Source organism: Copadichromis virginalis, linkage group LG6 (assembly GCF_057382275.1).
Source record: "Copadichromis virginalis isolate Kocher_CV1m ecotype Utaka linkage group LG6, C_Virginalis_male_GT1.1, whole genome shotgun sequence".
NCBI classification, from domain to species: Eukaryota; Metazoa; Chordata; class Actinopteri; order Cichliformes; family Cichlidae; genus Copadichromis; species Copadichromis virginalis.
In genome coordinates this window covers 1170983-1189092 of record NC_140623.1, presented here as the reverse complement: position 1 = coordinate 1189092, position 18110 = coordinate 1170983, and the positions used below count along the sequence as shown (strand labels likewise).

Sequence of the window (18110 nt, the reverse complement as noted above, 5' to 3'; positions counted from 1 at the left end):
AGAAGTTACAGTGATGTGGTTTGGCATGTCGCACGTATGATACTGTGTGTGTATGTGCGTGAGCACGTGTGTGTGTGTGTGTGCTCACAGCAGTCTAAGCGAGCGCAAGCCACCCAGTGCCAGAGGAGGGATACAGCGCAGTTCATTGTAACTGAGGATCCTGGAAGAGAAGAAAAGATCAAATTAAATGCAGCAGAACCAAAGATGGTGTGTGTTTTACTCCACAATGCAACCCACACAGCAGCAGTTGGTAAAGTCTGACTGCTCTTGCAGTGGAAGAGGCTCCAGCCCCCTGTGACCTTGAACTGGATAAGCAGTTAAGAAATTGCATGAATGCATGGATATAAATTGCTGCAGCACTGGAAGTTGAACGAGAGTGAAATTGAAGATTCACAGACAGGTCAGACAGACCTACATTCCTATCCTCACCTATGGCCATGATCTGTGGGTAATGGACTAAGAAAGAATAAAATTGCAGACACAAGTGGGAGAAATTAGCTTCCTCCACAGGGTGTCTAAAGTCACTGCTCCTGCAAATCAACATGTTTAAGTAGTTTAAGTAGTTCTGGCGTGTGACTAGGATGCTGGGGCTCCTCAGTAGCCTGTCGGTAAAGCCCTGGGGCAGGCCAAGGACGTGGTAAAGAGATCTTGTCTCTCTGCTAGTTTGTGAACGTAGTGGTTTCATTCTGAAAGAGCTGAGGGCAGTGGTAGAGGAGGCCTGGGCATCTCTGCTTAGACTGCTGCCCTGTGACCCAAATAAGTAGTAGAAAATGGATGGATGAATGGATGGACAGTGACAGTTTGGCTGAAGATTTGGAGTCTGAACCCTCTAGCCTCAACTAGAGACGAAGAGTGGAAAACAGAGGTCTGGGAAGATTGCTTGTTTTGAACTCCTTTTAACTTTTCAAACTTTTCACATCCACCCAATGTTGACTCCTGTGAGTCTACTTGAGGTGCTTTATGAGATGTAACACATTTCTATCTACCTTTATTCTGTTTGGGACCTTTAAACAGACTTTAAGGCCTAAAATCGGTTTGCTTTCAAAAAAACCCCAAAACAAAAATCATTTCATTGAACTTCTGGCCACATCCTTGAAACATGGTGTGGAAATTCAGTGACTACATCTTTTTTCGATGGCCTCCAAGACTCTTTCTCTGGCCACAATTTTCTCTTAGGTTAAGATTTCCACTTTGTACACAAGCAGAGTAAAAATGTGCTGACAACTGCCATGTCTGGTTTTTACAACCCAATGACCTTTCCTCAGGGGTGAAATAAATATTTTTAGCACCATTAGTTGGTCGACTTTAGGTTTTTCATGATTTGGGAAGAAATGAACATTTGAAAACAAGCATTTTCATTTTAACACAAGAAGCACTACAAACAATATCATTACATTTCATGTGTTGCAAACCAGAAGAACGTTTTGTTTTTAGAGTTCACAATATTACTCTTGTTTTGCTTTGTGTGAAGCAAAGGCTCCAGTGTTGTGGCAGCCTGGGGCATTCTAGCTTTTAAAAATCTGTCTCTCCAAACGCACCACATTTTAAAGGGGTTACATCTTAAAAAAAAATAAAATAAAAGCAACATGGTAATCTCACAAACCCACTTTTCTTTCACAATTGAGCACAGAAATCCTATCAAAGGTTTAAAACGAGAAAATGTACCATTTTAAGAAAAATATCAGCTCATTTAGAATTTGATGTCCACAAAAACATTTCAGAAAAGATGGTGGCAACATAAGGTTGGAAACACAAGTGGTACTAAAAAGAGAAACAGATGGATTTTCCAACTAACTGGATTAACTGGTAACATGACTGGATATCAAAGTATTTCAAATTATCAGAAATTTCTGTTTCTGACAATTTCACAATAATGTTCTTCAATGTAAATTTGCAAAGACTTTGAATATCACATCGCCTTCAGTACATAATAATTTCAAAAGATTTGGAAAATCTGGAGAAATCTTTGTGTGCATGTGACAAGGCTGAAAAATGAATTAATTGGATGCTTGGGACACTACACTAGAAACAGGCTTAATTTTGTCATCACTGCTGGGCTTGGTCAGTGAACACAGTTTTCTTTGCATGAAGGATAAAGGTCTATAATGTCAAGGAGAAGATGTGATGTGGTAGAGATGTGGTATGATCCACAATCACCACTTTGTTCTCTGGACCAAAGATCATTTAAAATGAACTAAGGAAAAAAACTGTTCCGTGGTCAGAAAAATCTAAATTTTGAATTCTTCTAAAATAAATTTGGGTGCTGTGACTAAAGAGAAGAGCTATGTCTTGTCATCAGCAAACAGTTACAGGTCTGCGTCTCTGACAGTATACAGGCGCATTAGTACCTATGGAACTGGCTGCTTGGACATGAGGAAAGGCACCATCAATACAGAAAGATACTTTGCCTCAGTTTTTTGAGTTTGTTTTTTATTCCAGTGAACTATCAGCATTAAAGTTGGATTCTGGGTTTAAATTCAGACTCCTGAGTGCATTTGGGTCCACTTCCTGCTTCCCCGACAGCTGACCTTTGACAACCATGGCTTCATAGTAGAAATGCCTGAGTGCTGAACTGGCAGTCCACATGTTTAACAAAGGGAAAAGACATTTGGAGCATCATGAAACCCAATATGACAGTGATCACAGCTACAAAAATGGCAACTTTCCCAGAAGTCCAGCAGCTGCTCTCCTCAGTTTCCACATGTTTACAGACAGACCGGACGCTGCACAGTAATAAACAGATTTATTGCTGCCATCAAATTTACAATAAGCTAATATTTTTCTCAAAGTGATTCGTTTTTTCAGCATTTTGTTTTGTAACAGAAGTGATTTAGTGAACTGACATCTTTCTGATGCCCATTGTGTGTGTGCTGATTTGTCTTGTAACACTTGACCAAGAACAGTTGTGTGTATGAACTCACAGTGTGGTGAGCTGGCTCATGTTGGAGAAGGAATCATCAGACAGGGAGTTGATTTTATTGTTGCTCAGATCACTGGAAAGGCAAAGGTCAGTTTCAGTCAGTATACACACAGAGTACTGCAGAGGTCCCACTGCACAACACATACAGGCGCAAACACACTAGCACACGTACTGTAACATAGTAACACACAAAACTAAAATGCTGCTCATTATTAAAGTGAACCGATCACATCATCCTCAGCTGTGTGCGTGTTTTACTGAATTCACTACACAGTCTACAGCGCCCCCTGCTGGATGACTATACAAATAGAAGATGCTGAGCACAGTTTGCAGCTTTTTTTGTAACAACTGTACAAGTGTTCAAACATACAAAATGTGCAACCTTATTCTCAAATTTCCTTTGAAGGTTTTGATATTACTGTCACATGTTCTTCATAAAACTGTAAAAACTATTTAATTCATATTTGGTTCTGCTCTGCAACCAGTGTTACTTTTGCTTCTTCTTTTTGGCTTCTGATTTCAGCTGCATTTCTAGCAGTGTGTGACTGTCAGGATCATTTAGTTACCATGGTCTAAAATGTGCCTCAGTCTGTGTGTTGAGAATCTTTGACCGTCCTTTGTTTTTAAAAATGAGGTACGAGTCTTCGGCTGTTCACTGGTCACTATCTAAACCTCAGTGCTTCGCCTAGAATGTAATGTTCCACAGCAAAGAAGAAAATAGCAAGAGTTTGTGCGTCAGCATGACTGTATATTACTGCATTAACCTCTTCACTGTAGTAGATGTTTTCATTGGTGGAAGAGAAGAAAAGTGCTTTCACTACCAACATGAGAGGCTGTAAGCATGTGTGATAGCAGATGTAGCTGTAGGTAAACTGAGTGTGAGGAGGCACGTGAGGATGAATGAAGGATTCAATCAAGTGTTTCTTACACAAGCTGCAGGTATTTAAAAGCAGGTAACTCTTTGGGAACGCTGGTGAACTGATTACCATCCAGATACCTGAGGGGACAAAACACAAAGATCTGTTGTGCATTTCTACAGAACAATAATAATGCACAGAGATTATCAAACAAATTCTAAGATAAGGTTCTAAGTTAAGGATGTCAAACTCACAGGCACACTTCGATCTTCAGTGAGCCAGACCAAAGAAGCTCGCTTAACTATGCATTAACGACCCTTTGTAAAAAACAGACATTTCTATTCTAGACTGAGAAAACAGGATGTTTTCTAATGGTTTATTTATTGATTACTTAAATAATTTGATGTAGTATGTATTGGCATGTGTGAGGTTTTTATCAGTAGGAACAGCTGTAAAACAGGTTTTGAAAATTCCAAAGTTTACGTCCTCCTTCACAGTTTCCAATGTCATCCAGTGGACTGGAGTCTTTGCCGGGCCACTTCTGGCCTCTGAGCCTTGTGTTTGACAACCTTCTTTTGGTTGGTAGATGTAAACAGTAAAAGGGAATAAGGTCAAATAAAGTCAAGGCTAAATAAAACTTTTGTTTAGGAGCCCTCACATACTTCAACATCTGCAAAAAAGCCTGTTTGGTAAATAACATCCATGCAAATACGTGAATAATTCTGACATAATTACAAAGTCACAAGGTTCCTGATTTTTTTCTGGCTCAATGAATTTAGTTAATTTCAGGGAGACACTTAATAATAAGAAAACCACAATTGCTATAAAAAGCCTGGTTACTACAAAAAAAACAGTGATACCACAGATAATTCACATAAATGTTTTGTATATGCTTGTTTTACACTATAAATCTGTGACTCTATTAAGTAGAATCAATTACGTCTCCAATTTATCTGCACTGAAAAAATGAAGCTCATTTCCTTTGTTTAAACTTGAACGAGCCAGTTTAGGGCCAACACAGAAGCTGGCAAGACTGCATTATTTACTATGGCTGTTTTTAATTATTCTATATTTTATTTAATATAGAATTGCGATGCATGCCAATTTTAGTGAGTTTTGCAGTTTAAATGTTCAAAGCAAATTAAGAAATAACATTTTTTGTCTTGGCCGTGCAGTCAGACTCACAGTTCAGTGACGTTGCGGGGCAGTCCTCTAGGCAGAGCCTGCAGATGTTTGTTGCTGCAGCGCACAACTGTGTCCATACAGGTGCACTGGCTGGGACACTGAGGCCCCGGACCACAGCTGCTGTCCTCGAGCACAGCGCCTGAACAGACGGGGGGGGCAAATTTCACTTAACAAACAACAACCTTTCAATGGCAGTGCTTCTCAGAAAAAAATTGCAAGGCGTGATAACTTTGCTGTCATGCATTTTTAGGCGATGCTTGTTACATTTATTAGATTTCTGCTTATAGATAAAATGCCAATCATACCATCCTCACAACGGAAATCAGGCACAGCTACATCCTGCAGTGGGATTTCTCGAAGAAAAGCGGGCCCCTGACAGCGAGGATTCCCTGTCACGATTCGCCGACTTCTAAGCCACGCCCCAAACCAGGACAGACGGCAGTCACATTTAAAAGGATTGGCCAGAAGGTTTCTGATGGGCAAGCCGACATGGTAGGTAGGTAAGATAAATGGAAACAAACAGAGAGTGTGTCTGCACGTATTTGTGGGTGTGTCACTAACAGTGTGGACAGGTTGGGCAGTGTGTCGAAGGCTCCAGGGAGGATGGTGCTCAGCTGGTTATCATACAGTGAGAGCAGCCTGACGTTGGTCAGCCCGGTGAAGCTCCCGTTATGGATACAGCTAATCTTATTATTCCTGAGCATCCTACACAGCGAGAGAGACATTTTAGGACAGACATGTTTTATGCAAAGCTCCCTCAAATATGATATTTCATATTCATAAGATAAATAAAATGAGCTTTGGCTTTCATCCTTTAGTTTTATCTTCAGCAAAGTAAATGCAGCTCCTTTGGGTTAAGATCAACTCAGCCGCTTCTTCTTGCTTTTCATGTTTCTGTTCTTAACTTTTTCCCCCTTCAGTGCACCAAGCTGTTGATTTGGCCACTCATAAATTTCTTCTGTCCCTCCGATGTTTCTGGCTTGTTTTTAAAGCCTGAAGATGGCCCATTTCACTGCGACTGAAATCACTGTTGCGCTCAGATTGTGAGTTCACAGCAACAGTGATTGCCAGACTTTGAATTTCATGCTCAATTCACGGAGAAATAACAAAAGCTAAAGACTACACCTGTCTGTGAAACAGTCTTTTCTTTAATTGTCCAGCTATGTTTGAGTCCCTGAAAATAGGACTGCACAGTAGAGTTGTTGTTATTCTCAAAGGTGATGCAACTTTCTGAACTGTTGAACCCCTAAAAATAAAGCTGAGAGCTTAGTATACACAGTGACCTAATTCTATGTATGTATCAAACTCACAGCATGCGCATGCCCTCCATGCCTTTGAACATGCTCCCTCTCACAGATTCCAGGTGGTTGGCTGTCAGGTGAAGCTCCACCACCGAGGAAGCACCCTCAAATGCGCCGTCCTCAATCTCTGAAATCTTGTTGTTGCTCAGGTTACTGAAGTGAGAAGGATAGCACACAACATAACAGCTGCTTCCTGACAGCTCTTTGCCAGAAACCCAACTGAGCATGATCATTCAGCCTTAAGTTTCACACAACTTTTAGTACCTTTACTACTTTGAAAATGTGTCCAGTGTTTTCACTCTACATGAAGCTGTGCATTTTCTCTAATAATATCCAGTCATGCAAAGTCACTACATACAGTTTTCTCTGAACCCCTTTTCCCACTAAGGTCTTGGAAAATGCCAGAAGATAAGATCTCTTGAAAGTTTCTTTTGAAGATGGAGCAGCCATTCGTCACAGTATTTGTCATTTTTCATGGTGACCTACATTTTCTTAAGCTGTGACAGGCCCTTGAAGGCTCCTGTGGCCTCCAGCACGGAGAGGTCATTGTTGTTGAGACGCCTGTGACAATCATAGAGAGAGATCACAGAGAAGAGGATGGAGGAAAACAACATCACAAGGGGAAGAGTGACTTTGGTATGTGTGCATGTTTCGTGCTGAGTGCTCATCCGTGCAGCAGGAATCCACATACACATGTCAACACGGATATCCAAGTCATAGTTTGGCACAGTGTGTGTGTTTTTATGTTCAGTACAGGGAATGAGCATGTATTTGAATTTGTGTGGGTGTGACTTATGAGGGTAAATAGAGAACAATGAATCCTAAATGATCCCAAACTTAAATGCATGCACTTTAAATATAAGCTTATTCCAGATAAATTATGTGACAGCTGACTAATACAGCGGAAAGACAAATTTCATCATCATCATCATCATCATCATCATCATCAACGTAATGCTCAAAGGGACGGTTGACCCCAAAATCAAAAACCACATGTTTTTCTCCTTGGGAACAAAGTGCTATTTGTCCATCTGGAGTGTTTGAGTTTCCCAGTTATAAAGATCGTCTGTAGTGATATCCACGTCTTTTAAATAGAATGTGACTAGATGACCTTATGGTACAAAAGAAGACGTTTGAAAAAAACATCAGCAGCAATATTCATTCATTCAAAAATCATGACCTGGCTGATTAAAAAATATTTTAAAAAAATCATTAAACCATGTTGTATAAAAGCAGGTTCACATAGCAAGTATTTTATTTAAAAAATAACCACGCCCACCAACTATTACTGTATAGGCTTGTTACTGTGGAGATGGAAGCATTCGCCTGTCAGTGGCAGTAGGCTGGTGCACTAACAGGCACTCCCGTCCACACCGTTAATGACAGGGTGTGAACTATAAGGTGAATTAGCTGTGTGCTTCTTTTGGTTGGTGGATGTAAAGAGTAAAAGGGAATAAGGTCAAAAATAAGGTCAAAGGTAAATAATACTTTTGTTTCTAAAAGCCCTCTTGCACTGGAACATTTGCAGCAAAGTCTGTTTGGCATATACAATCCAGGACTGCATGGAATATTATTAACGTGGGTTGTGTGTTTGTGGGCATGGATCTCACAGCTCTTCAGTGGAGGACGGCAGGTGCTCCGGGAACTTAGTGAGGCGGAGGTTGGAGCAGTCGACCACATTGGCTTCACAGCGACATTTAGCGGGACACACTGGCTTACTGTTACACTCGTAGTTTAGACGTCTGTCTTCAGTGCCTGGACCCAAATGTGGAGAGGATAGACAGACAAGTTCTTACTGATACATAGAGGCAATCAGAGACTGATGTATCTAACTACACACATACACAGAATATATATGAATATACAAACACAAAATCACCTGGGATGTGGTACTGCTCCTTGGCTGTCATGAAAAGTAAGCAAACAAAACTGTGTGAACGCTTCAACGGAGCAATAGCCACACACACACATACACACACATACACACGTCACATAATTGACTTGGCTGTAGGTGGCAGCAGGACACTTACAGCAGAAAGGAGGACTGAAACAATGCAAAGCTGCGCTTAGCTTTCCAGGCCTGGCAGTCTTAAACTATCAGATGCAGCAAGTATATCCAGACTTTTCACTCCTCGTCTCAGTTCCATCTTTGTCATCCAGTCACACACCCACACACGCACGCACACACACAGAGGGCACTGACTGACCAGAGCATCTGAACTTGTTGCTCTTGATCTGTGCGATGCGTTTGTTGGCAAGGCGGCGAGGACTGGCACAGCGTGCACCGCTGGTCTCTATGGGGTTTGAACGCAGGAAGTCGGCCAGCCACTTCACATTACAGTCACACACAAAGGGATTCTGGGCCAAGTGTCTGGTGAGAAATTACAAAAGGGAACAACATCAGTCAGATCAGACTGAATAGAGTGTAACAGAACTTGAAATAGCACGCATGTATTTTCTCACAGTGTCTGGATGCTGCGCAGCGAGCTGAAGGTGCCTTTGGCCAAACTCTGGATCTTGTTGTCGTACAGCGACAGAAGAGCCAGGTTCTCCAGATCTTTGAACACGTTGGCTCGGATGCAGTGGATTTTATTTGCATTCAGCAACCTTAAGCAATACAGTAGACACACTTAATTATCATAACAAAATACTCTGAATAAATCATCTAACATGCAGTTCTGTGCAAGTCTTGAGCCACCCTTTTTCTATGTTTTGCCTGATAGTGAGCCTTTTTTCTTTTTACTATTAGGACATGATTTTCACAAACTCTTCATTTGCTGGAGATAGTTTTTCAGGCCAACCACTTCTTCTTTTGTCCTCCACTTGTTCAGTTTCTTCAAGGTTTCAAACAACAAGCTGCACATTATGTTAATATCTGCCAAGTTAACACCTAATAGCTATCTAGGAATCACCTTGTTAGGCCTGCAAAAGATGCCTGTAACAGGCTGCTTGTGGTTGGCTGAGGCTCAGGAGATAGAGCAGGTCGACTAAAAATTGAAAAGTTGCTGCTCCAGTTTGCTTGCCAAAGTATCCTTGGGCAAGATAGACAACCCCCAGGTGTTCCTGATTAGCTCGATGGAGTGTGAATGTTAGATAGCACTTAGAGCTAGAAAAGAAAGTGATTGTTGAATGTGTGTGAACAGGTGATGGAGTTGTATAAGGTGTTTTGAGTGCCTGGGTACAAAAGCCCTATAAATAAATCCATCAATTTACACTTTAGTAACAAAGTGTCTAAAGATACAATTTTAAAACAGGTTACTTTCTAAGTTGTGGTATGTGTAGATGCAACACTGGTTCATCCCTGGAATTAGGTACCTGTTTATGCTTCTATGACTCATAGGTGAGTTTGGGGCTTAGTGGCTTAACAAGACTTTTCCATAGTAGTGTACATAATTATGATGAGCTGATTCATCACCAGCATCTGAATACTTGCAAACGTCTCTTATTTTAAAAACAAAACTGCTGCAATGCTATTTTGTGTTTTATGCCCAGAATTGGAGCCCTGATTTTTCCAAAATAAGAAACCAAACAAGGAGGGAGGTATTTTAAATTACACCAGGAGCCTGATGTATAAAGGATGTGTGCGTAAAACAACCAATAGTACAACCACAGGTAAAACTCCTTAAAACTCCTTTGTTGTTCTTGTGAGTGTCATGGATAAAAATGCACACTTGTACAATTACAAAATGACTAACTGCTATTTTTTCCAAAAACCTACATTGAAGTCTATCCATATGTCTCCAGGATGAGGATTAGTCTGTCCCTAACTTTCAGATTCCTCTCCATTTCCTTTTTGTCACTGGTTCCAGCGGTTTAGAGTTAAACATTACCACAAGGAATCTTCAAATACTTACTAAATTTTAAAAAAATGAAATAATGTTCAGGAAAGACGACAACTGCCAGATTATTCAGTCATCATACTGAGCTCCACCTCTCGACTATTATCAAATGATTCACTTAATCACCTCATTCGTGGTACCTTACCTACTTCATCATAGGTACAGCAGTGTTTTACCAAAGGGGGTATTCAAGTCAGTTATGAGAAGCAGATTTACATACCGGTAATTAACTTGGCAAAAACTAGTTTCCGCATTAGTTTCCATGCAGCTCCTTCTAAAATATTTGCCACCTTGTTTAAAACACAGTCAGTTCAGACAAATATATGCATGTTGTGGTTTGGACTTACAGCAACTCCAGAGACCCCAGACCATCGAACACTCCGCTTGGCAGCTCAGTGATCTTATTGCCATACAGAACTCTGCACACAAACAAAAAAAGTCTTTAACTGTGTTCTGCAATCAAAAGTGCTTCATCAGTCTGTGAACAGTTACTAAGACGCAAAATTTTATAATAATAATTGATTGCATTTATATAGCGCTCTTCAGGGCCCTCAAAGAACTTTACAATTCCACTATTCATTCACTCACTCACTGGTAGAGGCAAGCTACAGTTGCAGCCACAGCTGCCCTGGGGCAGACTGACAGAGGTGAGGCTGCCATCGGCCCCTCTGGCCGTCACCAGTAGGCGGCAGGTGAAGTGTCTTGCCCAAGGACACAACAACCGAGACTCGAACCGGCAACCTTCCGGTTACAAGACGAACTGCCAACTCTTGAGCCACGATCGCCCCAAAATTTGCATCACCAAAACAAAAGTAAGTCTTATTCAGTCCACACAAGCACACGTTCACAGTCCATAAACAGAAGAGAAGACATTTACATCACACTGCTGTCGTGTACAGTATATGCACGCAAACTTATTCACACATACACACACTCAGCAATAATGCTGGCTGACCGCCTGCTGTGATTGTTTGCATGTCCTGATGTTTCCTGAGAATTCTCTGTACAGTGAGCAGGCGCCACTTTTAAATTATTCATACCAACAGATGCTTAAACACATGGACGCAGTGGGCACATATGGAGATATAGCCAATAAAGTGGACAGACACATGTAAACACGTGTTGGTAAAGACACTCTCAACACACCCAACAGTTTACACAATCAGATGCAGAGTGCTTACTCACAGTGAATTGAGAGCTCGGAGGCCTTGGAAAGCATCAGGAGCTATCTCAGATATCTGGTTGTTGCTCAGGTCACTGGGAATGAAAGACAATGAATGCCCAACACTTTTAAATACTTAGTGATTAGATTTATTTTGGGGAGAAAATGAAAAAACTCATGTATACAGATTTTGTTTTGTTGTAAACGCATTTAGCCAAAAGCATCATATGTACATAGCAAATAATTTGTGTTATTTTTTAAAGGATTAAAGGCAAAAAAGTGATGCAGCACTTTAACAGTTCTCTTTTCTGATCTCGAAATGAAAGCAGGTTATATAAAAATCCCCTATAAAAATAAGAAACCTCACTTTCTGAATTGACTGGCTAAGAGCTTCACTTTTTTCATGTCAGAACAGAGGAGCTATTTTTCTGGCCAAGTTGAAGTTTTTATATCTTTGATTCGGTCTGGCATGCCAAACCATAATATGTTAGATTATAAAATCCTTGTTCTGCTGCCACACGTCAGTCGTTCAGTTGTCATGATAAATTTTCAGACAAACCACTTAAACCAGCCTGGTAATGTAATCAAACCCCCCTCCCTCCCTCCTGGTGCTCGGGATGGTCTCGCAGTGATGATGGAAGAGGGCAAAGGAGGGGAAAGAGGATAAGATTAAGAGGAAAAGGAAAACCACAGAGAGAAAAAGATGGAGAGAGACAGAATGCCTGAGGAGGGAAATGGGCAAAGGAAGAAGAGGAAGAAGAGAAAAACAGCAACAGTGGAAGTAACAAAAACCGCAAAGACAGAAGAAAGAAAGAAATGTGAAACAGGATAGAAGGTCAAGAAGCCAGGAACATTATTATTGTGGTCAGATTAGCATTTTTTAAACATATACATCACATCACATGGATATGCACTTGATTTATCATGTAAGGGCCCTAAAAAGCCTCTAATGAGGACTCTGTGTCTTTGCAGGCTGATATAAATCAAATGCTCCTCGATGCTGAAACTCCACTGGGGCTGTATGTTCTGTTGAGCAGGAAAACCACAGCTCAGTGAGCAGTGGAGACAGAAGAAAAGAGAGATCCACTTGGCAAATCAGACTCTAGAACATTAAAATTTTCCCTGAAGCATTGTCCCTCTGGAGGCAGAAAAAATTTAATGGCTTTGGCTGATTTGGAGCTCAGGGGCAGGAATTCTGTAGCCTGCTGCAGTTGGCATAGCTGACTTTAAAAGTACTCTGCACAAAGAAAGGTGGAGCAAAAAAAAGTTAAATGAAGTGGACTAAAATGGGTCATGTGTGTGCAGGTATGGTGCAGGTATGGTTTAGGATATATATGGTTTAGGATATATAGAAAAGGCTTCTTTTGATTGATCCCTTATTGATCCCCTCCGTGATCTTAGTACTTTATTGATTTGTTGTAATAAACATTTAAATTTCAATAGAAAACATTGCTAGTGTTATTTCAATTTGAACTGACACTTGGAAGTGTTTAACTGCAAGTATGACGATATAAAGCTTTGTAGGAGCACTCACATTCGCCTGAGCTTCTTGTAGGATGTGAAGGCGCCTGGGGGAACCGACTTGATGCCATTCTGCTCCAGACGTCTGGGTAGAAAAGCAGAGAGGCTACATTGAAACACTGCACACGAGCAGTGAGGACAATCACATCCTTGAATGGTGGATTGCACATCAGAACATTTGATGTATTGGCAGAGACGTAAAGTACATGTAATGGCCTGTAAAATCTATCTATAAGATTTGTCCAAGTTATCGCCAGCTGTGCTTGTTACGCTACTGCATTCTAGCTACTGGCAGAGGAGCAGCAGAATTGAGAGAGAGTGTGGTTAAGCATCCAAAAAAACACTTTTCCATGTTGGATATATTAAAAGTAACCGGAAAGAATGTGATGAAGCAGCAAAATGACATAAGTAACATTTCTTCCTTTACATGGCATAGAGTAAGTACATGTACTGTAGTATTTCTTTCCATCTAATAAACCTGTGGGGACTTTCACTCTCTTTTGGGACCCCTCTGGAGCAGCTTTACATGGTTCACAATTTTGCTTGTAAGAAACCCACTTTATGCTGGTAGGTTTTATCTGAGTTCTGAAAGCAAACTATAAAGCTACAAAATAACAGAATTTGTCATTCTTGTATCATTATATATAATTCTTGTGGGATACTCACATCTCAGTCATACCCTCAGGGAGGTGGGCAGGGATTGCAGTTAGGCCCCTCCCACGGCAGTCCACAATGTTGTTGCTGCAGGAGCACATTGGAGGACAGGACCCAGATGCTAAACTACATGGCTGAACGAAGGCACTGCCACTGTGACCTAAAAACAAGGAAGAAAAAAATTTCTCACACATTGCATCATCATCCACATTTGGATCAAAGCCTCATGTATCGCCGGGCTCTTGTACCTGAGCAGGCAAAGTCACTTTTACGCAGCTCGGCCAGGTTGAGGCCCCTCAGCGTGGGAGGAGAGCTACACTGAGTGTAGAGGCCCAAAGCTGGCCGCTGCCGTAGCCATGGAGACAACCAAGCCAGGTGACAGTCGCAGCGCAGAGAGTTAGAGTGGAGACGGCTGAGGGAAGGAAAATACATTTGAGAAGTAGTGGAGGGGTGGGTAAAACATAAGGTGACAGATACACAGACAGAGATGAAATCAGACTTAACAATGTGGCATTCTGGGTAAAAAAGTTGAAAAAGGTGAGGCACTTACAAGGTGCGGAGCTTTGGCATGTGATTGAAACTGGAGACTGGAATGCTGCTGATGTTGTTGTTGTTCAGTGTGCTAGAAGAAAAAATAGGAGAGAAATTAGCAATGATGAGAAGAAGAGGCAACACTAAATATAACAGCAAGGACAGAAAGGAAGGGTGTGAGAACAAAGAGATGGAACAATAAAAAGCAAGAGAGAGTTGATAGGCACGGAAGCCAGTGGAAAAATGATGGCAGTAGAAAAGATGAAGAGAGCAGAAGAAAACAAAGTTTTTTTAATGAGAGATTAAATTGTTTTGAGAAGAGCATCAAAGAAATTATTTTTCTCAGATTACTCACAGGACTTCTAGAGATCGCAAAGCTCTGAATGCCCCCTCTTCAATACAGCTGATATGGTTTTTATCCAGCTGACTGATAATAAAAAGAACACAAAGCCAATATGATGTAGATTTAGTTAATGGCTCGGTCCAGCCAACCACTCAGTCTTCTAATTACGGACGTGATATTTCTTGACAGTAGCAAATTGCACCGTTATCTCCACTGCACCCATTCCTTTAACACTTTATCTTCACTTACAGGTTTTTAAGGTCTGTTGCGCCTCTGAAAGCTCTCCTCGGAATGGCTTGGATGGCATTTTCACTTAGATCTCTGAAAAACAAAGAAAAGAGGGAAATTCATTCTGCTAAGAGATGCAATGATACAACTTGTTGACTCCACATCCAGGAGTTTGCTATAGCACATGGCAATTCTTGCAGATGCTCTACATGGTATTACATTTGACCAAACCAGTCGAGCTGAGCTTTGGATGCTTGCTGTCTGCCTTCACATACAATGGGCTTAAGTGACATCCCACTCTTAATTCATAGAGTTTAATATGTTGTCAGACCACCCTTTGCAGCTAGAATAGCTTTAACGCTTCTGGGGAGGATTTCCACAAGGTTTAGGAGTCTGTTTATGGGAACTTTTGATCATTCTTCCAAAACCACATTTGAGGTCAGACACTGATTGACGGGAAGGCCTGTCTCACAGCCGCCACTCTAACTCCTTCCAAAGGTGTTCTGTCAGGTTGGCGCAGGCCAGTCAAGTTTTTCCACACCAAACTTGCTCATCCATGTCTTTGTGCACATGTGTCCAGGCATGTTGGAACAGTACTGGGCCATCCCCAAACTGTTCTAACAAAGCTGGGAGCATGAAATGGTCAAAAACGTGAATTTGTTTGAGTTCTGAAATTTTTGAAACTATGTGCCTCATCTTCCACTGACCCTGCTCTCTGATCTTCCATGACCTATCACTTTGTGGCTCATTTACTCTCGTTCTCACTCACTTCCACTTTTTTATAATATCACTAACACTTGGCTGTGGAATATTTACTAGAAAGGAAATTCCACAACTGGACTTGTTTCACAGGTGGCATCCTATCACAGTACCACGCTGGAATTAACTGATCTCCTGAGAGCAAACCCAGAAGCGTCTCCATGCCTGGCTGCTTGATTTTGTACACCTGTGGACATGGAAGTGACTGGAACACCTGAATTCAATGATTTGGTGTGATGAGTGAATACTTTTGGCAACACAGTGTATGTTTACATGCATTTAATAAAACATATGGTCTTTTCCTCTTTGATAAACTAAGGAAACACCAGTCCTCTTTATTTTAATATAGTTCCTCCAGAAAAGGTGTCTGAGATGCAGCAGGCAGACTGCTTACAGACCAAGGTCACGGGACTTACTGACTAGCTTTGGTGATAAAAAAAATATGAAGTAGAAATGCAATGCCACGATTAGACATCATAGAAACAGACAGGTGAACCACAGCAACGGAGACCAATAAATAATAGCAAAACTCTGTGTGTGTGTGCGTGCGTGTGTATGTGTGTGTGCGTGTGTGCGTGTGTGTGTTAGACAAACCACAGAAGAGGATGTACATCATCTCTGGCTGCCCTACAGGTCCTCAGACACAGTCCATTAATGTCAGGGTCAAACCAGAGGCTGACAGAGGAGGAAACACCCACTTATTGAGAACTAGACAGCCAGTATAGTGCCTTTAAGCAAGAAAGTATATCTTTTAAATCAGATTGAACACAGGAGGAGAGTCAAGTAATTGACAAACCAGCTAACCAAATTAATCTTATACTAATGTACTGTACTTTTAGAACTTCTGTTACTGCATTCACGAACACTGTGCCACACAATACTGTAACCCGCTTGATGCACAGCTATGGCCTAGCTAGACCAGCTCTTTGTAGACATACATAGAGCAGTACATTAGAAAAGTGAAAAACTGATTCTGACACCCCTGAGGCCAGTTGAAAAAGCAGACTTTTTATTGAAGTATAAAGTTCAACTGTGTCTGACACATGAAACCAGCAGTGAAGAAGATGATGGGGGATATACAGAGTAAATGAACAGACTGATGCAGAAAAGGATGATGGATGGACATGTTAAAAGGGGATGGGTGGTGCAGGACACAAGAGTGATTATGGAGAGAAACAAGAACAGAAGTTATAAATGGTAAAATGGCCTGTATTTATATAGCGCTTTACTAGTCCCTAAGGACCCCAAAGCGCTTTACATATCCAGTCACACACACATTGGTGATGGCAAGCTACATTGTAGCCACAGCCACCCTGGGGCGCACTGACAGAGGCGAGGCTGCTGGACACTGGCACCACCGGGCCCTCTGACCACCACCAGTAGGCAACGGGTGAAGTGTCTTGCCCAAGGACACAACAACCGAGACTGTCGGAGCCAGGGCTCGAACCGGCAACCTTCCAATTACAAGGCGAACTCCCAACCTTTGAGCCACGATATGGCTAAATCGAGTTGAGGTAGTTCAGTATGTGATATGACAAACTGGAAGTTTGGGAGATATGAAGAGAAACAGAAATGGGTTAAAAGAAAAAAAGATAGACATGTGAGTCATATAAGTCAGAGGCAGAGAGAGAGAGAGCACCAATAACAATGGACTGTTATGATGTAGACAGAGAGAGACAGAGGAGGGGAAAGATGAAGTCCAGTTGTTAATACAGTTTTTCTGCTTCATTTCAGAAAGTGCTCAAGGCCAACATGCCACACAGACCCATTATTCCTCTCTGTCGTCTGTTCATATCCAGTAATCTTTATATCCACTCTTTAATACAAGCTGCAGAAAAAACAATATTTTAAGACTTTCAGCTTGTTTTTGAAGAGTTTCCAGATTGAATTGATTCAAACGGATGGAGTTCAACTTATAAAGAACATCTGCAATAATTAATGGAGGTAAATATTTTTTAAGAAAAGACTTTTTGAAAAGAAGATGCCATCAACTGCACAAGTATGACATGCATGCCTTCAACTGGACTTGGAAAGCAGTGGAACAAAGAAAAATAAATGAAAAATAAAATGCTTTTCTAAATACATGATACAAACTTAAACATATGGAAAGTGATCACAGAAAGCACACTCGTGTTGTGGCTCACACACGCTGGTGCTCACACTCAATAACACAGATGCTTCCTCATCAGGTCATCGAGATTCTGTTGCCAGGACACAAAGAGGCTGAATATGATGTTTACTGGAGGGAAACACAGACTGGTCACAGCTGGATGTGTGAGCGTGTGTGTGTGTGTGTGTGTGTGTGTGTGTGTGTGTGTGTGTGTGTGTGTGTGGACAGTAGGCAGTCTCTTAATATTTGCTCTCCGTCTCCTGCTACCTCCTCTATTCATTTTCTGATCCTTTCTTTCATCCGTTGTGTCTCTGGATCTGTCTCTCCTCGCTCCTCCTCATCCTCTTATTGTTCTCCGCTGTCTCCTGTCGTTTCAATATCCTCCTCATCCCTCCATCCCTCCCTTCCTGCTCACAGTGGAGGGTGAGAAAGGTAAACTTTCCCACTCGTTTCCTGCTCGTTGACAACACATCACCTCTCTGTCTATCTGTCTCCTTCAAACATGGGTTAGTTTAAGTCTCGCTTATTGCTACCTTCTTATTCGTCATAGAGTCATTCCATCTATGGAGGTATTTCCTTTTATACATCTGTATAGGATGTACACTTACTTTCATGTTTCTTGGTCTTTTTATTTTGCTGTTATATGCTTTAAAGCAGGGGTCTGAAACTCCAGGCCTCGAGGGCCGGTGTCCTGCAGATT

At 41.4% G+C, this 18110-nt stretch overlaps 1 protein-coding gene across 2 annotated transcripts in view; it reads right to left on the bottom strand.

Moving 5' to 3' along the window:
• Nucleotides 1-18110, bottom strand: part of slit1b (slit homolog 1b (Drosophila)) — an 82425-nt gene that overhangs the window by 18112 nt on the left and 46203 nt on the right. For both annotated transcript variants that reach the window (XM_085458164.1, XM_085458163.1), the window contains exons 5-24: nucleotides 14563-14634; nucleotides 14326-14397; nucleotides 13990-14061; nucleotides 13688-13851; nucleotides 13452-13599; nucleotides 12799-12870; nucleotides 11288-11359; nucleotides 10450-10521; nucleotides 8727-8870; nucleotides 8471-8634; nucleotides 8143-8166; nucleotides 7874-8018; nucleotides 6750-6824; nucleotides 6273-6416; nucleotides 5524-5667; nucleotides 5268-5434; nucleotides 4963-5101; nucleotides 3849-3917; nucleotides 2922-2993; nucleotides 89-160 (exon numbers count right to left, since the gene is read on the bottom strand). In XM_085458164.1, coding sequence (XP_085314290.1) covers nucleotides 89-160; nucleotides 2922-2993; nucleotides 3849-3917; nucleotides 4963-5101; nucleotides 5268-5434; nucleotides 5524-5667; nucleotides 6273-6416; nucleotides 6750-6824; nucleotides 7874-8018; nucleotides 8143-8166; nucleotides 8471-8634; nucleotides 8727-8870; nucleotides 10450-10521; nucleotides 11288-11359; nucleotides 12799-12870; nucleotides 13452-13599; nucleotides 13688-13851; nucleotides 13990-14061; nucleotides 14326-14397; nucleotides 14563-14634 — 2103 coding nt within the window. The remainder of the gene's footprint in view (nucleotides 1-88; nucleotides 161-2921; nucleotides 2994-3848; nucleotides 3918-4962; nucleotides 5102-5267; nucleotides 5435-5523; nucleotides 5668-6272; nucleotides 6417-6749; nucleotides 6825-7873; nucleotides 8019-8142; nucleotides 8167-8470; nucleotides 8635-8726; nucleotides 8871-10449; nucleotides 10522-11287; nucleotides 11360-12798; nucleotides 12871-13451; nucleotides 13600-13687; nucleotides 13852-13989; nucleotides 14062-14325; nucleotides 14398-14562; nucleotides 14635-18110) is intronic.